At 45.5% G+C, this 17306-nt stretch overlaps 1 protein-coding gene across 5 annotated transcripts in view; it reads left to right on the top strand.

Moving 5' to 3' along the window:
- Positions 1-17286, top strand: part of DIP2C (DIP2 acetate--CoA ligase C (putative)) — a 311707-nt gene extending 294421 nt beyond the window's left edge. For 4 of the 5 annotated variants that reach the window (XM_055431717.2, XM_055431748.2, XM_055431730.2 and 1 more), the window contains one exon: positions 126-17286. In XM_055431717.2, coding sequence (XP_055287692.1) covers positions 126-378 — 253 coding nt within the window. In that variant the 3' untranslated portion in view covers positions 379-17286. The remainder of the gene's footprint in view (positions 1-125) is intronic. The other variant, XR_008686670.2, reaches the window with a different exon arrangement.
- Positions 17287-17306: the final 20 nt, after the last annotated feature.

The following is a 17306-nucleotide window of genomic DNA, read 5'->3' as shown; positions in this document are numbered from 1 at the left end:
GGAGTGTCAGAGCTGCTCTGGAACCTGCCCACCAGAGAAGGCTCAGTGCCCAGCAGGAACCCAGTGGGGCATCCAGAGAGAGTGGAGTCATTCCAATTGTACAGTGATGATTCTTTTTCTTCCAGTGCCGTGTTCACCTGGACAAACTTGCTGGTGGTTGTGGTTGAGCTCGATGGGTCCGAGCAGGAAGCCCTGGACCTGGTCCCCCTGGTGACCAACGTGGTCCTGGAGGAGCACTACCTGGTGGTGGGGGTGGTGGTGGTGGTGGACATCGGTGTCATCCCCATCAACTCCCGGGGGGAGAAGCAGCGCATGCACCTGCGTGACGGCTTCCTAGCCGACCAGCTGGACCCCATCTACGTGGCCTACAACATGTAGATGCCATGTAGTTTCCTTCTACGTGGCCTACAACATGTAGATGCCCGGGGCCCCCATCTATGTGACCTGCAATGTGTAGATGCCCACGTAGTACGCCCGGGGCCCCTGTCTACATGGACTACAACGTGTAGATGCCACATAGTGTCTCGTCTACATGGCCTACAACTTGTAGATGCCCACGTAGTGTCTCATCTACGTGGCCTACGACATGTAGACACCTGGGGCCCCCATCTACGTGGCCTACAACATGTAGATGCCTGGGGCCCCCTGTTCAGTGTCACAAGTGTGGGCACCAGGGCACCTTCCCCAGCAGAGCCTCACCATGCGGTGGGGAGGCTTCCCACGCGTCCTGGTCGCACAGGGATGAGACGTGAATGTGAAGTTTGCTCACGAGGACTTTGTGTTAACTGCCTTTAGTTTGTTGGAAAAGCCCATTTCAAGAACTTTCTTTTCTTTTTTTTAATTATTGAATAATAAGTGCTTTCTTCGTAAATGTGGTATTTTGTTAAGCCAAAATAGCAATTAAAAAAAATATTCTGCCCTCCAGATGGGTTCTTTTAAACAATTCATGTAGTGTGACAAAGAATTGTTTTCTCTGTTTTAATGTGTCATGAAATCTTAATGCCATGGACCTGCTACTGATTTAAGCCATTGCTGGAGCCCATCCTTTTAGGACAGTGTGTCAAGGTACGAGAAAGCCTTCCAAATAGCACCTTCCAATTAGATTTTAGCTGCTTTCTTTGTCAGAAACGTACTGAAGAAACAGACTGATGATTGGCCCTCCAAGTTATCATAGAATGAGAGGAAATTATAAATAAGGTGTATTTCGGCAATTACCTTGCAGATATCTTTGTACTAAACTAAAAAGATAAAATAAGTTAACTCCATATGTAATTATGTACAAAACGTTTAATTTATTTTGATCTCTTTAGAAGTATAACAGAGAAAACATTCAAGAATATTAAAGTCTTGTAATGTTTGCTAATATAAAAAGTGTTGTATTATCTTGCGTGGATAGCCTCACAACAGATATATATATATATGAAATATAAGTTCACTAAGAACAAAGGGAATTTTAAAGTTTAAAACACAGAACCTGTCACTTGCATGGTGTCCCCTCCGCTGCACTGTAGATAGACTCTCGCCGTTGCTGGTGTGAGCAACCAGACGGCCTGCAGCCCAGAGCTTCTATTCTGGAGCCAGAGACCAGCTGTGGGGCCAGCGCCTCGGAGGTGGCGGACTGGAGCCGGGTGTGCACTTTCCCTCTGCCGCGGGGTCGTGACGGACTGTCGGTGCCGTGTGCCCACCGCAACGTGTGGCCTGGGGAGCAGCTGGCCCACTGCACGCGCTCCCTCGGCTACAAGAATTCATTGCACAGTGTTTTCATCATTTTGTTTGTCACCTTTTTTTGGTCCTTGGTATGAAAAGGAATGTCGTTCTGTGGTCATTGGCAGCGGGTTGCGCTGACTCCCTCAGCGGCTTTAAGGGAGGAGACTCACTAGGAAGTCACGCATGGAGCTGCCCCAGCTGTGCTGGCTGGAGTGGGAGGCCCCCAGCCCCGTTGTCGCTCCTGCTGCAAGGACATGCTTCTGATTTCCGTCTCTTGCTGCTGCTGCCGCCTCATGCACCTTGAAACTTTGAAAGCCCCTCGCACACTCCTGGATTGAACCAGCTCGTCGGCGTCCAGCCAGGAAGAGGTACTGGCTTCCAAGTGAGATCCCCTCCATGATTGCCCCAGTGTGCCCGGGGTTCCTGTGTGGGGTCTTCCTGGTTCAGAGTGTTGCCAGCGAGACTGAGACCCTGTCCGTGTGGTGGTCTCACCTGCCTTGCTCTGTGCACTGGCACTGAGCCCTTTGCCACAAGAGAGTTTTGTTTGACTTCAGAGATCCAAGGCTAATTGCTGTTAGAATTTTAAGTGGCATTTTTAAAAAATTTGTCTGCATGTGGGGTTTCTTCCATCTCCACAAGTTATTTGATTTTTAAAATATTTTTATTTCATTGCTGTGTATGAGTATTTCTCCACATGCTTCAGATAAACATTCCCAGTCTTCTGCTTCCCAAGGGGAACCCCACCACACACACACACAAGATACATGCCCACTGTATAGAAGTATAGGGGGGACCCCACCACACACACACCCACCGTGTGGAAGGGTTGGGGGGACCGCACCACACACACCCCCACTGTGTGGAAGGGTAGGGGGGACCCCACCACACACACCCCCACTGTGTGGAAGGGTAGGGGGGACCCCACCACACACACCCACTATGTAAAAGGGTAGTGGGGGACCCCACCACACACACACAAGACACATGGCCACCATATGGAAGGGTTCGGGGGTGACCCCACCACAGAGGACACACACCCACAGTGTGGAAGGGTAGGGGGGCCCCGCCACACACACAGGACACACACCCGCCCTGTGGAAGGGCGGGAGGGGGCAGTTCCGGGTCAGACACTGATGAGGAAGCGGGACTTAAGGCCCAGCGAGGGGGTGTGAGGTTGCTGGTGCTCTCGTGAGGCCTTGGTCCTGCTGCCTATGCCAGCGGTGAGGGCCACGGGCTCAGGGCTGGGATCCAGGTTCTTGTTGTGCAAGAAAAAGGGAATGAGACTCTCAGTACCACCCACTTAGCAATAAAGGAGGATCGTTCTGTACTGTTGATGGAAACTGTGCTGGGACGAGTCGTTCATGAGAATATAGCCAGTGTTTGTCTCGTGACCTTGTGCTTTTGAAGTCAGACAAAACCGTGTGGCCAAGTTGCACAAAGGAGGGTACACAGCGACCACCAAGACTCAGACCAACCAACAGGGCGGCTTCCTCATGGTGCTTGTTTGTTATATCGATCCAACCCTGCTCGACACTTTCCCCAAGGGAGACGGTCCCTTGATAGTCAGATGCTAGCAGCGCTGCTTCATAGTGTGGTGACTGGTTAGAGAGATTCATGTGCTCAGCCAATCACGGTTCCAAACAAAATTTTTATGTGCAAAGGACAGCAACCTTCTCGTATGTTAAACCACCAGTAAGCTTTGTACATCTGTGATAACGCCTGTTTTATATTCAAATGAACAAATAAAAGCTTTTATTTTTGTTGCTCTGAAAAATAGCAGTTTCTTAATTGGTCCCCTGGAGAGCTGGGCCAGCTTCCATCCCAGGAAGGAAGTGACTCCTACCAGGAATGGATCCCACTCTGTTTACATAATTTGTTGCATTATTTATCAGTACAGATAATCATACTTTGAACAATGTTTAAATTTTGATGTGGGCATTTATTGCTAAAAAGATTCCTATGGCAACAAATGTTTTGTGAAATGTTTTTTTTAATTCTTTTAAATATATCTAAATATATTTGTTCACATTTTCTCCAAGTGTATAGATTATTGGTAACCTTGAGGGACAAGGAGTGTGAGTCTGTGTGCACAAACTCTGCTGCTCCTTGGCAAGAACCTTGGCCAGGACCGAGGTCTCGCTGACCATTCCAACCCAGATTATCTTTGTGTTTCTTTTGTCTTTGTCTCTTGGAAAGTGGTAGTGGGTTAACTGACTTCCAATCTAATGGTTATGAAAGGATAAAACCACCAGGCTTCACCAAGTGCCTTTGTGTTAGAATTCCCCTGGAACCAGGACCATCTGTGTTAATTGGGGGTGTGGAAGTTGGTGACTGGTGTAGACCACCTTTTTGGGTGACTGGGCGTTGCCAAGAGATCCACCCGGAGTGGCCGTGCTTTGAGCTGCACGCATGTTCCTGCGTGCACACATAGAGTTCCTTCTGCTGCCTTGTTCCACGCCCTCCAGCGTTGTGCTGAGGCCAGGGGACACAGGCAGGAGTTTGGTTGGCAGGTCGATCATAATTCTGGGTCTTACTGTCCTTGTTGACGTCTTGGTGGCCTGAGTCAGGTGGTCTGGCCACGCAGAGGGACGCGGTGTCACTGCTTCTGAGGCGAGAGGTTCCGTTCCCTCAGCACCAGATCCTCTGCGCCTCACTCACTCCCCCTGCTCGGCAGAGCCTGCCCAGGGCTGACCGCTGGGCGGGTCCCTGTCTTCCGCCGTCCCTGGTGGCCGGCGCCTGGTCCCTGAGTGGCATCTTCCTGTCATGGCCACTCTGGCTCCCCTCCAGTGGGTCCTTCCACTCATCTCTGCTGTCTTCTCGATTTTAAGGTTAATCCGTGAAAAAAGTAACGGCGGCACCAAGGTCAGTGTGAGACTTCGGTGGGCCTTGCTGCCTCGGGACAGCCCCTGTGTCAGCTCCTCAGGCTGGGATAGACCATCCTCTCCCTTCCTGCCCCTCACCCCTCCACCCTGCATGTTGCTGTCACTCCCTGACTTCATCATCATTGGGGGGGAAGAGTTGGGGACCCTCCCAGGGCTGGGGCAGGAGGCCAGCCGGTGGGCAGGCAGGGGTCTGGCTGTGAGCACAGTCAGGTGGGAAAGCCTCTCCGCCAACCCCTTACTTGGCGCCATGTGGGAGGGCGCAGGGCCCACCTGGGCTGTCGGGCTCTGGGGACAGGCTGACCTGCAGAAACGCGAAGGCGCAGTGAAGATGGAAGAGCTTGGCCTCAGCTCCCCTGCCACTTTGTTTCCATGTTGGTATGGACCCTGGGGGGACAGAGGCAAGTGTTCTCTGCAGGTGCAACCCCCTCTTGCTCCAGGAGGTGTTCAGGAGGTGCAGGGGAGCAGCCCTAGGGCGAGGTCAGTGAACTCGATGCCTCCCTTCTCTGCTGACCATCAGAAGGACGAGGACAGCATTGGGACCCACACTTTGGCGAAGTCTGGGTCAGAGCAGAGGTGAGGGTAACCCAGCCAGAGCCATCCCCTCACTGCTTTCCCACAGATGCTTTCCAAGGGACCAGATGTATCCACACATCTTGTTGAGTCACCCCTGGTGAGTCCCTGCACCGGAAGTGGAGGATGGCATTACCATGTGTCCCCTTCCACCATCCTCCCCAGGAGAGGACAGAGGCCACCTGTCCTGACCGCTGTCTAGGGGGCTTCCCCACAGGTCAGGCGACAGCGGAAGCATCTGAGAGAACCAGTGTGGATCCTTGAAGATGGATGCTCTGATTGTGAAGTTGCTCCAGCTCCAGAGGGCAGCGTGGCTTGGAGGGTGGAGTCACCTGCACGGTGGGGGCAGCGGTGTGTCACCAGCCCAAGTTCCTGGAGGTACAAGTGGACTGCGAGGTGTTGGCTGGTCTCAGTGGGGTTTAGGGTTGCTTTAGGAACCATTGGTAGCTAGTGGGCACTTACACCGATGGACGACAGCACGTTGAATGTGTTGTGTCCCAGCCATAGTCCTGTAAGGCTTCAACTAGGCCACCGCCAGCCTGGAAGACAGGGTGACACGTGTGTCTGACAGGCCAGCCAGCTTTGGTCTGAACCCCTCCGTCCTGACCTAAGTGCAACCCTCCGGTCGCTGGGCAAGGACCTGTCCCCGCAGCACTTGACTTGTGACGTGAGTACAGAAACACAGGCTTCAGCCTTTCTCCTGTCATGAATACTATCCTATGGATTCTTTTCAAGTGTAAATGTGATATTTAGCTTCTGGTCCCTACACAGATAGATGGTAGCTGGATTTGGCCAGGTTTGGGATTGCAGTTTGCTGATTGCTGCTGTAAGACACACAGGTAGGAAGGCAAACTTTTGAGAATTAACTGCTGATTCTGTCTTCCTTTCAAAAGCAATTAGTTTCTGAGTCTAATAGTTTGGGCTCTAAATGTTTTAATTTCTGAGCTTCTGTCTCTTTCACTTTTTTAGTCAGTAAATATTTGAGCACCAACCACAAGTCCTTGCTGGGATGAAATAGCAGATCAGTCCCCCTCCTTTGAGTCCGTGTCCAGCAGGGACTGCAAGGCCCAAGCTGGCTTCTGACTCCAACTCAGAGACTGATGGTCAGTCTTGATTCTGCCAGGGCAGGAAGTCACATAAACTCTTCTGTCACCATGAAGAAGGGCTGAGGCCAGACAGTCTCATTTCCCTACACTCGTTGTTCCTCAGGTTTGACCTCTAACCAGACAAATGCCCAGCAGCTGCTGGCTGCACATAACGACTGGCTCCATCCAGGGCTGCACAGAGAAAGGGGCTCTTGTTGCTCAGAGTGAACTGCGGGGGCGGGACGACCTCCGGACAACCGCGTGCGTGCGGACGTGTGGGGCAGCTTCTGCTGATGTTCCACCCTTTGTGGAGCTGGGGTGTCTGATGTCCTGCACTGAACAACAGGGGAATCCCCAAAATGTCAAGATTCTTTTTGAACATCCAAGTTCAGAATTTTCTATTTCAGTGCCTGATTGATCATCTGTCAGCAGAGGTTCACACATTTGCTATTAGTTTCTAACTCAGATGTTCAGGATATAAGGAGAAACACTTGAGAAGCTGTTCACAGAGACCCTACGTATCCTTTGTAATGTGAACAATTAAGCCCGCTATTTTGTCTGCTTATGTTCAGTCAGTTCAGTTGCTCAGTCATGTCCGACTCTTTGAGACCCCATGGACTGCAGCATGCCAGACCTCCCTGTCCATCACCAACTCCTGGAGCTTAATCAGACTCATGTCCATCAAGTTAGTGGTGCTATCCAACCATCTCATCCTCTGTTGTCCCCTTCTCCTCCCGCCTTCAGTCTTTCCCAGCATCAGGGTCTTTTCCAGTGAGTCAGCTCTTCGCATCAGGTGGCCAAAGTACTGGAGTTTGAGCTTCAGCATCAGTCCTTCCAGTGAATATTCAGGACTGATTTCCTTTAGAATTAACTGGTTAGATCTCCTTGCAGTCCAAGGGACCCTCAAGAGTCTTCTCCAATACCACAATTGAAAAGCATCAGTTCTTTGGTGCTCAGCTTTATAGTCCAACTCTCACATCCATACATGACTACTGGAAAAACCATAGCTTTGACCCTATGGACCTTTGTCAGCAAAGTGATGTCTCTGCTTTTTAATATGCTGTCTAAGTTGGTCATAGCTTTTCTTCTAAGGAGCCACAGTCTTTTAATTTCGTGGCTATCCACAGTGATTTTGGAGTCCAGGAAAATAAAATCTGTCACTGTTTCCACTTTTCCCCCATCTGTTTGCCATGAAGTGATGGGACTGGATGCCGTGATCTTAGTTTTCTGAATGTTGAGTTTTAAACCAGCTTTTTTCACTCTCCTCTTTCACCCTCACTAAGGCTCTTTAGTTCCTCTTCGCTTTCTGCAATTAAAGTGGTATGATCTGCATATCTGAGATTGTTGATATTTCCACCAGCAGTCTTGATTCCAGCCTGTGATTCATCCAGCCTGGCATTTCGCATGATGTACTTTGCATATAAGTTAAATAAGCAGGGTGACAATATACAGCCATGTATTATGCTTTTCCCAATGTTGAAACAGTTGTTCCACATAAGGTTCTAACTGTTGCTTCTAGACCCACATAGAGGTTTCTCAGGAGACAGGTAAGGTGGTCTGGTAGTCCCATCTCTTTAAGAATTTTCCACAGTTTGTTGTGATTCACACAGTCAAAGGCATTAGTGTAATCAGTGAAACAGAAACAGATGTTTTCTTAAAATTCCTTTCTCTTTTCTATGATCCAGTGGATGTTGGCAATTTGATCTCTGGTTCTTCTGCCTTTTCTAAATCCAGCTTTTACATCAGAAGTTCTCAGTTTACATACTGCTAAAGTCTGGTTTGAAGGATTTTGAGCATGTGCATAAACTAGCTTACTTTTTAAAAAATCTCTTTTATTGTACAGTCTCAAACAGAATTCTCTGGGGGGAAGGTGGTGTGGAAGAGAAGTATAATAAAGCACAGGTAAGTCAGAGAGCTAGGACTGAGGTTCACTCCTGGTTTCACTGTCATGTGTTTCACACCCCAAAGCCTTGGACTATGGTTCCTGACCAGAGGAGCCTTTCTAGGAGACCAAGAGGTAGCTACGTGCATCAAGATAGCAACCGCTGCTGCAGCTGGAGGAACCGGTCATAACGACCAATCAGACCAGAGGGAAAGGACTGATTTTCAAAGAAAAGTTCACTGTGGGACCTAAGCAGGATGGTTAAAAGAGAAAGGAAAAAAAAAAAAGGTGTGAACAGGTAGGGGCTTGGAGACAACTGTCACTCCCAGAACTTCAGGAAGGGTTTTAGAACAGAGGTAAACAATGCACAGGTGGACAGACTTGGAAAGTAGCTTCCACACAGATAAGGAGCTGAAATGCTGGTTGCCCTGACGGCTGCTTCCCCAGGGGGACAGTCAGCATAAGGACTGAGACATAACTTATGTGGAACCTTCTGCCAGGTGAACTTCCTCTTCCACCGGTCTGTCCTTCCCTCATCCTTTCTTCTGAGCCCTTCTTAATTATGCATTTTTTCTGTTCAGACCCAAGCTCAGGGCAGCCAAGGATAAGGACCAGGATCAGAGCAGAGGCAGCTCCTCGCCCACAAGCCAGATGAGGAGCCCCACACACAACCAGGTGAGGAGCCCCCCCACCCAGTGTAGGGGTGTCACAACTACTCTCCAAGAAGGTGCTGGGGTCTGAGGGAGGTATCTGTGGGATTCTTGGACAGTGTTTAAGACTGTTTTCTGCTTCTGAACAACCTACCTCAAACTCCTGTAAAATCCAAAATAAAATATTTGGAAGTGATTTATTTATAAGAAGAACTCCTACACTTTTCCCTAAAGATCTACAGCAGAATGAAGCTGAACACGGGTCACAAGATGTAAACAGGAGGGAGACAATTGGAAACAGTGTACTCCACAGCCACGTCTTCACCTCTGGGAGCAGAACTCAGCAGCTGTAATTATTAAAAGGTTACTGGAATTACAGTTTCATCGTTCTTAATTTTTATGATCCTCTTTAAAATGAATTAGAGTGAGTTGTCATTCCTTTTTTTTTTTTTAACAAAGGATGTATAATAATTTGTTTTGTTTAGACCAAACCTTGCCTACCGCCTGTGACCTTACTCACTGAACAAGCCTGGTTCAGAGGAAAGCTTGGTCTAAAGCAGTTGCAGAATCACTTCTTCATCTGCCGTTCTGAGCCATCTCCCCTTGTCTTCTGCAGTCACTGTGCTGGTTTCTCTCTAGATGTTCAGTCGTGGCACCCCTCAGTCCTGCTTCGTCTCTGATGGCTTCCTTAACCATGTCAGACCTCTCTCATTGCTTGAAAAAAATTGTTCTTTAACCTTTCACCTTGCAGACCTCTCTAGGCAAGAATTTTGTTTTTCTTCTATAAGTTTTCTTGTCCTGGTCTTAAAAGTTACAGTTACAGTAAAAATATGAAGGAAAAAATGAATCATCCAAAATCACGTTTGGTCCTCTGGAATGCCTTCCTTCTCCAGCGACTCCTACTCACCCTTCATGTCTCAGCTGACATACAGGCTTTTAAACCTCCCCTGATGGCTTCCCCTCTTGTCATAGCTTTCTTGGTATCCTGTAGCCCTGTATTTTTTCTTCATTGCACCCAACTCCAGGTTATAATTAAAGCTGCACTTACTTGGACAATGCCCTCACTAGAGTAGAAGCTCATATAGACTGGAAACATGCTGTGCTGTTTATGCATTTGGCATCCAACACAAGTGCTGAATGAATGTCTACACTGTGTCTGCTAGAAAGTTGCTTTAGCAATCTGTACCTTCACTTACACTGTTTCCTGTTCCTGGAGGGCAGGGGTTATTTCTTATTATTGCAGGATTTTATTAGCCCACAGACGATCTTCATGGGGCTGTAGAAAAACAGGTTCCTGAATTGAAGCAGTCCTGGGTCTTGATTTTCTCTCCAGTGTGAGGCTGAGGAGTTAGATAAAGGTTTTCCAACTGTCCTATAGAGCCAAAGACATCCTTAGGACACCTTGGCAGGGCAGCCTAATTGAAATGTCAGTTTAGAGGTTTGCTGACTTGAAGATTTCTAAGCTTTCAAAATTCAGACTGAAAAACTAAGAACCTACCATTAAAAGAGGTCAAGTTCTGGTGAACACTGATGAATTCTTATCAACTCCTAAGTATCAAGCAGGCCCTCTAATACACACATTTGCTCAATGAATACTGACAACTGATCAGGTGCTGTCAGGAGCACTTAACTTGGTGACACAAAGCTCTCGTTTGTAGCTTGCTCTGTCCAGTGTGGGTAGTCATCAGCCACAGGAGAATGAAACATGGGTGGTCCAAATGGAGATTTGCTGGAAGCATGAAACACATGCTGCATTTTGAAGACTTAGTATAAACAAGAATGTAAAAATCTCATTGTTATATAAGTTCAATTTTGAAGTAATTTGGACATACTAGGTTTGTTGTTTAGTCACTAAGTCATGTCCAACTCTTTGCAACCCCGTGGACTGTATGTAGCACACCAGGCTCCTTTGTCTTCCACTATTTTCCAGAAGTTAGAATTAATTTAACCTGTACCTTTTATATGGTTTAATATTTAATGTTACTGGATACTATTTAATGGTTTAATATTTGGTAGTAATATCTAATAATAATAACTTCAGTCGCTCAGTCACGTCCAACTCTTTGCGACCCCGTGGACTGCAGCATGCCAGGCCTCCGTCCATCACCAACTCCCGGAGCTTGCTCAAACTCATGTCCATTGAGTTCAGTGATGCCATCCAACCATCTTACTCTGTCATCCCCTTCTCTTTTTTTTTTTTTATAAAATTTTTTGTTAGAAAACTGAAATTCACAATGTGTTTATATCACTCCCTGAGTACATGGCATTTAAAAACAACATCATTACAGAAAGATAACAAAAATACGAAGTCTTAAAAACTATGGGATATAGAAAACATTATCCACTGAGGCCTTAAATGTAGTAGACTTCACATAAAAAGGAAAAGCAATGAGTATACAAGTATACAGCCAGTTTAAGAAGTTAGCAAAATAAACAGAATAATCATAAAGAAAAGAAAGCAACTAATACATACCAGGTATTAATGCAATAAAAATAAAGATAAAATTGAGAGGCTCAACAGAGTCAAAGCTGCCTTAAAAAGCTTCTCTAAAAAGGGAAACATCAAGTAACAATAATCAACAAGAAAAATCTTGCAAATGAACAATACTCAAAATGGAAATTACTCATAGAAGCATTAAGATATAAATAATAGAAACAACTTTATGCCTATACACTCAAAGATTAGTTGTCTCGTATACAGGGTTATCATTACCACCTTTCTAAATTCCATATATATGCGTTAGTATACTGTATTGGTGTTTTTCTTTCTGGCTTATTTCCTTCTATAATAGGCTCCAGTTTCATGCACCTCATTAGAACTGGTTCAAATGTATTCTTTTTAATGGCTGAGTAATCCTCCATTGTGTATATGTACCACAGTTTTCTTATCCATTCGTCTGCAGATGGACATCTAGGTTGCTTCCATGTCCTGGCTGTTATAAACAGTGCTGCGATGAACATTGTGGTACACGTGTCTCTTTCATTTCTGGTCTTCTTGGTGTGTGTGCCCAGCAGTGAGATTGCTGGGTCGTATGGCAGTTCTATTTCCAGTTTTTTAAGGAATCTCCACACTGTCCTCCATGGTGGTTGTACTAGTTTGCATTCCCACCAACAGTGTAAGAGGGTTCCCTTTTCTCCACACCCTCTCCAGCATTTATTGCTTGTAGATTTTTGGATAGCAGCCATTCTGACTGGCGTGAAATGGTACCTCATTGTGGTTTTGATTTGCATTTCTGATTATGAGTGATGTTGAGCATCTGTTGAGCATCTTTTCATGTGTTTGTTAGCCATCTGTATGTCTTCTTTGGAGAAATGTCTGTTTAGTTCTTTGGCCCATTTTTTGATTGGGTCGTTTTATTTTCCCCCTTCTCTTGCCTTCAGTCTTTCCCAGCATCAGAGTCTTTTCCAGTGAGTCAGGTGGCCAGAGTATTGGAGCTTCAGCTTCAGCATCAGTCCTTCCAATGGATATCTAGGACTGATTTCTTTTAGGATTGATTGGTTTGATCTCATTGCAGTCCAAGGGACTTTCAAGAGTCTTTTCCAACACCACAGTTCAAAACCATCAATTCTTCGGTGCTCAGCTTTCTTTATAGTCCAACTCTCACATCCATCCATACATGACTACTGGAAAAATCATAGGTTTGATTAGACAGACCTTTGTCAGCAAAGTAATGTCTCTGCTTTTTACTATGCTGTCTAGGTTGATCTTAGCTTTTCTTCCAAGGAGCAAACGTCTTTTAGTTTCATAGTTACAGTCAGGGTGACTCTGGAGCCCAAGAAAATAAAGTCTGTCACTGTTTCCACTTTTTCCCCACCTATTTGCCATGAAGTGATGGGACTGGATGCCATGATCTTAATTTTTACAATGTTGAGTTTTAAGCCAGTTTTTTCACTCTCCCCTTTCACTTTCATCAAGAGGCTCTTTAGTTTTTCTTCTCTTTCTGCCATAAGGATGGTGTCATCTGCATATCTGAGGTTATTGATATTTCTTCTGGCAGTCGATTCCAGCTGTGCTTCATCCAGCCCAGCATTTTGCATGATGTACTCTGCATATAAGAAAAACAAACAGAGTGACAGAATACAGCCTTGACATACTTTTTTCCAATTTGGAACCAGTCTGTTGTTTGATGTCCAGTTCTAACTGTTGCTTCTTGATCTGCCTACAAATTTCTCAGGCAGGTAAGGTGGTCTGGCATTCCCATCTCTTGAAGAATTTTCCACTGTTTGTTGTGATCCACACAGTCAAAGGCTTTGGCGTAGTCAGTAAAGCAGATGTTTCTCAGGAAGTGGTGCTTTTTCTGTGATCCAGTGGATGTTGGCAATATGATCTCTGGTTCCTCTGGCTTTTCTAAATAGAGCTTGAATATCTGGAAGTTCACAGTTCACGTATTGTTGAAGCCTGTCTTGGAAAATTTTGAGCATTACTTTGTTAGTGTGTGAGATGAGTGCGATTGTGCATTAGTTTGAACAGTCTTTGGCTTTGCCTTTCTTTGGGATTAGAATGAAAACTGATCTTTTCCAGTCCTGTGGTCACTGCTGAGTTTCCCAAATTAGCTAACATATTGAGTGCAGCACTTTCACAGCATCATCTTTTAGGATTTGAAATCGCTCAGCTGGAATTCCATCACCTCCACTAACTTTGTTCATAGTGATGCTTCCTAAAGGCCCGCTTGACTTCGCACTCCAGGATGTCTGGCTCTAGGTGATAATCACACCATCAAGGTTATCTGGGTCATTAAGATCTTTTTTATATAGTTCCTCTGTGTATTCTTGGCGCTTTTTGTTAGGATCTTCTGTTTGTTAGGTCTATACTATTTTTGTCCTTTATTGTGCCCATCTTTGCATGAAATGTTCCCTTGGTATCTCTAATTTTCTTGAAGAGATCGCTAATCTTTCTCAGTCTTTTGTTTTCCTGTTTTTTTGCATTGATTATTGAGGAAGGCTTTCTTATCTCTCCTTGCTATTCTTTGGAATTCTGCATTCAGATGGGTATATCTTTCCTTTTCTCCTTTGTCTTTAGCTTCTCTTCTTTTCTCAGCTTTTGTAAGGCCTCCTCAGACAACCGTTTTGCCTTTTTACATTTCTTTTTCTTGGGGATGGTCTTGATCACCGCCTCCTATACAATGTCACAAAGCTCTCTCCATGGTTCTTTAGGCACTCTTATCAGATCTAATCCCTTGAATCTATATGTCACTTCCACTGTGTAATTGTATGGGATTTGATTTAGGTCATACCTGAATGGTCTAGTGGTTTTCCCTACTGTCTTCAATTTAAGTCTGAATTTGGCAGTAAAGGAGTTCATGATCTGAGCCACAGTCAGCTCCCAGTCTTGTTTTTGCTGACTTTATAGAGCTTCTCTATCTTCAGCTTCTGAGAATATAATCAATCTGATTTTGGTATTGACCATGTGGTGATGTCCACGTGTAGAGTCTTTTCTTGTGTTGTTGGAAGAGGGTGTTTGCTATGACTGGTGCGTTCTCTTGGCAAAACAGTTAGCCTTTTCCCTGCTTTATTTTGTTCTCCAAGGCCAAACTTGCTTGTTATCCCAGGTATCTGTTGACTTCCAACTTCTGCATTTCAGTCCCCTATGATGAAAAGGACATCTTTTTGGGGTGTTAGGTCTAGAAGGTCTTGTAGGTCTTCATAGAACTGATCAACTTCAGCTTCTTCAGCATTATTAGTCGGGGCATAGACTTGGAATACTGTGATATTGAATGGTTTGCCTTGGAAACGAACAGAGATCATTCTGTCATTTTTGAGATTGCATCCAAGTACTGCATTTTGGACTCTTATGAGGGCTACTCCATTTCTTCTAAGGAATTCGTGCCCACGGTAGTAGATATAATGGTTGTCTGAGTTAAATTCACCCATTCCATTCCACTTGAGTTCACTGATTGCTAAAATGTAGATATTCACTCTTGCTATTATCCTGTTTGACCACTTCCAATTTGCCTTGATTCACAGACCTAACATTCCAGGTTCCTATGCAATGTTGTTCTTTACACCATCAGACTTTGCTTCCATCACCAGTCACATCCACAACTAGACGCTGTTTTTGCTTTGGCTCCATCTCTTCATTCTTGCTGGAGTTATTTCTCCATTCATTTCTAGTAGCATATTTGGCACCTACCGACCTGGGGAGTTCATCTTTCAGTGTCCTGTCTTTTTGCCTTTTCATACTGTTCATGGGGTTCTCAAGGCAAGAATACTTAAGTGGTTTGCCATTGCCTTCTCCAGCAGACCACGTTTTGTCAGAACTCTCCTTCATGACCCGTCCGTCTTGGGTGGCCCTATACAGCATGGCTCATAGTTTGAGTTAGACAAGACTGTGGTCCATGTGATCAGTTTGTGTAGTTTTCTGTGATGGTGGTTTTCATTCTGTCTGCCCTCTGATGGATAAGGATAAAAGCTTATAGAAGCTTCCTGATGGGAGAGACAGAGTGTGGGGTAAACTGGGTCTTGTTCTGATGGGTGGGGCCATGCTCAGTATATCTTCAGTCCAATTTTCTGTTGATAATCTATGGTAGTTTTCTGTTGCCAAACTGTGGTAGTGGTAATGAAGGTAATGGTGACCTCCTTCAAAAGGTCTTGTGCACGCACTGTTGTATTCAGTGCCCCTGACCCTGCAGCAGGCCACCTCTGACCCATATCTCCACTGGAGACTCCTGGACACTCATGGGCAAGTCTTGGTCAGTTTCTTGTGGGGTCACTGCTCCTTTCTCCTGGGTCCTGGTGCACACAAGGTTTTGTTTGTGCCCTCCAAGCGTGTTTCCCCAGTCCTGTGGAAGTTCTGTAATCAAATCCCACTGGCCTCTAGTCAGATTCCCTGGGGGTTCTCAGTCCCTTTGTCAGATCCCCAAGCTGCAAAATCTGTTGTGTGTCCTAGAACTTTAACAGTGTGAGAATTTCTTTGGTATAATTTTTCTGCAGTTTCTGGGTTGTCTGCTCAGTGGCTTTATGGTGGGGCTAATGGCAACCTCCTCCAAGAGGGCTTGTGTTACATGCTCTATGATCCTGGTCTGCTGCAGCCAGAGACCCTGTCCCCAGGGCAGGCCACTGCTGATCCATGCCTCTGCAGGAAACACTCACACACTCAGAGGCAGGTCTGCCTCAGTCTGTGGGGTCTCTGGGTCCTGGCACCAACAAGGTTTTGTTTGAGCCCTCCGAGCATCTCTGGTGGGTATGGGTTTGATTCTAGATGCAGTTTTGCCCCTCCTACTGTCTTGCTGGGGCTTCTCCTTTGCCCTTGCTGTGGAGCATCTTTTTTTGGTGGATCCAACATTCTCCTGGTGATGGCAGTTCAGCAGCGAGTTGCAGTTTTGGAGTTCTTTTAAGAATTTGCCTCTCGGGTGTCATCAGTGGCCAGGATGCCAGAATGCCCAGCTCCACCCATCCCAGATGGTCTAAGTCAGACTCTGCACTTTAACTAGACCCCCAGGTTATCTGTGTGCACTTGGACGTATGAGAGCCTCTGATCTAAATCAGTGACAGGACTCTTGCTACCGATTCTATTCTTGGCTTACCTAATCCTGCTGGATCCAGGATTGTTAACTTGAGGGACCTGGATCCTTCTGGGGGTGGAAGTCTAAGGATGGGCCCTAGGACTCTGTAAGATACTGGGACCTTCTGCATATCTGTTTATTTCCATCAGTAAAGCAGTGCCTTTGAAAGGATGGCCTCATCAGCACTTGGGAACTTGTCAGCAATGAAAGTGGGGGTGGAGAGGACAGCAATGTTTGTTTGAACAAGCCCTCTTGTGATCCTGATGTCAGAAATTTGAGAACCACTGAATTAGAGGGGGAGGCAAAGATAGGGTCAGGCCACTTCTGCATCGTGGTTTGGGCAGGAGGGTGATGCTGGCTTGAACTTAGATCACCATCACAGGAACTGGTTGGAGGAGTGAAGCGAGAACGAGATGATGGATTTGAGTCTGGATATATTGAAATCGATGTTATTAACTAATTTCAAATGTTTATTGAACAATTTTCTATCTGTATGTTCAGCCTAAAGGTCAAGAAAAAGGGTTTTGTAGTCAAACTTGAATTTTTTGAGAACTGGTAAAAGTAAATCCAACTTTACATAATGTTTAAGAGAACTGTTTTTAACACACTGATTTTATATAAAGTTAAATAGTCAGTGGATAGCCAACAGTAAATGATTACTATGTGATATACTTGTGTTTGTTTTAGTCTAGGGGAATGGACTAAATCAACAATTTATTAAAGGCAGTTTTTTTAAATACATTTATTAACCAATGTTAACACATTAAATGAGTCTATATATTGCTAGTCAGAGCAGCTTACAAAATGCCAGAATGCATCGAAGAACTGGACAGCCACAATGAGTAATTACAATGTGCATAGTGGCTAAGCTCAACACCTTGATATAGCTTTATGATTTGCAGAAAATTTTTAATAATGATTCCTAAACAATCAATTGTAATTTTACCTAAAACTTTTACAAAACCAGGCCACAATCTCTTTTTTTTAATTTTGTTTTTTTTTTTTAAACACACAGTTTTCACGCTGTA

This window comes from Moschus berezovskii, chromosome 15 (assembly GCF_049115385.1).
Source record: "Moschus berezovskii isolate FMDL1 chromosome 15, NW_MosBer_1.0, whole genome shotgun sequence".
Taxonomy (NCBI): domain Eukaryota; kingdom Metazoa; phylum Chordata; class Mammalia; order Artiodactyla; family Moschidae; genus Moschus; species Moschus berezovskii.
The sequence above is the reverse complement of the archived record's forward strand: the minus strand, read 5'-3'. Positions and strand labels throughout refer to the sequence as shown.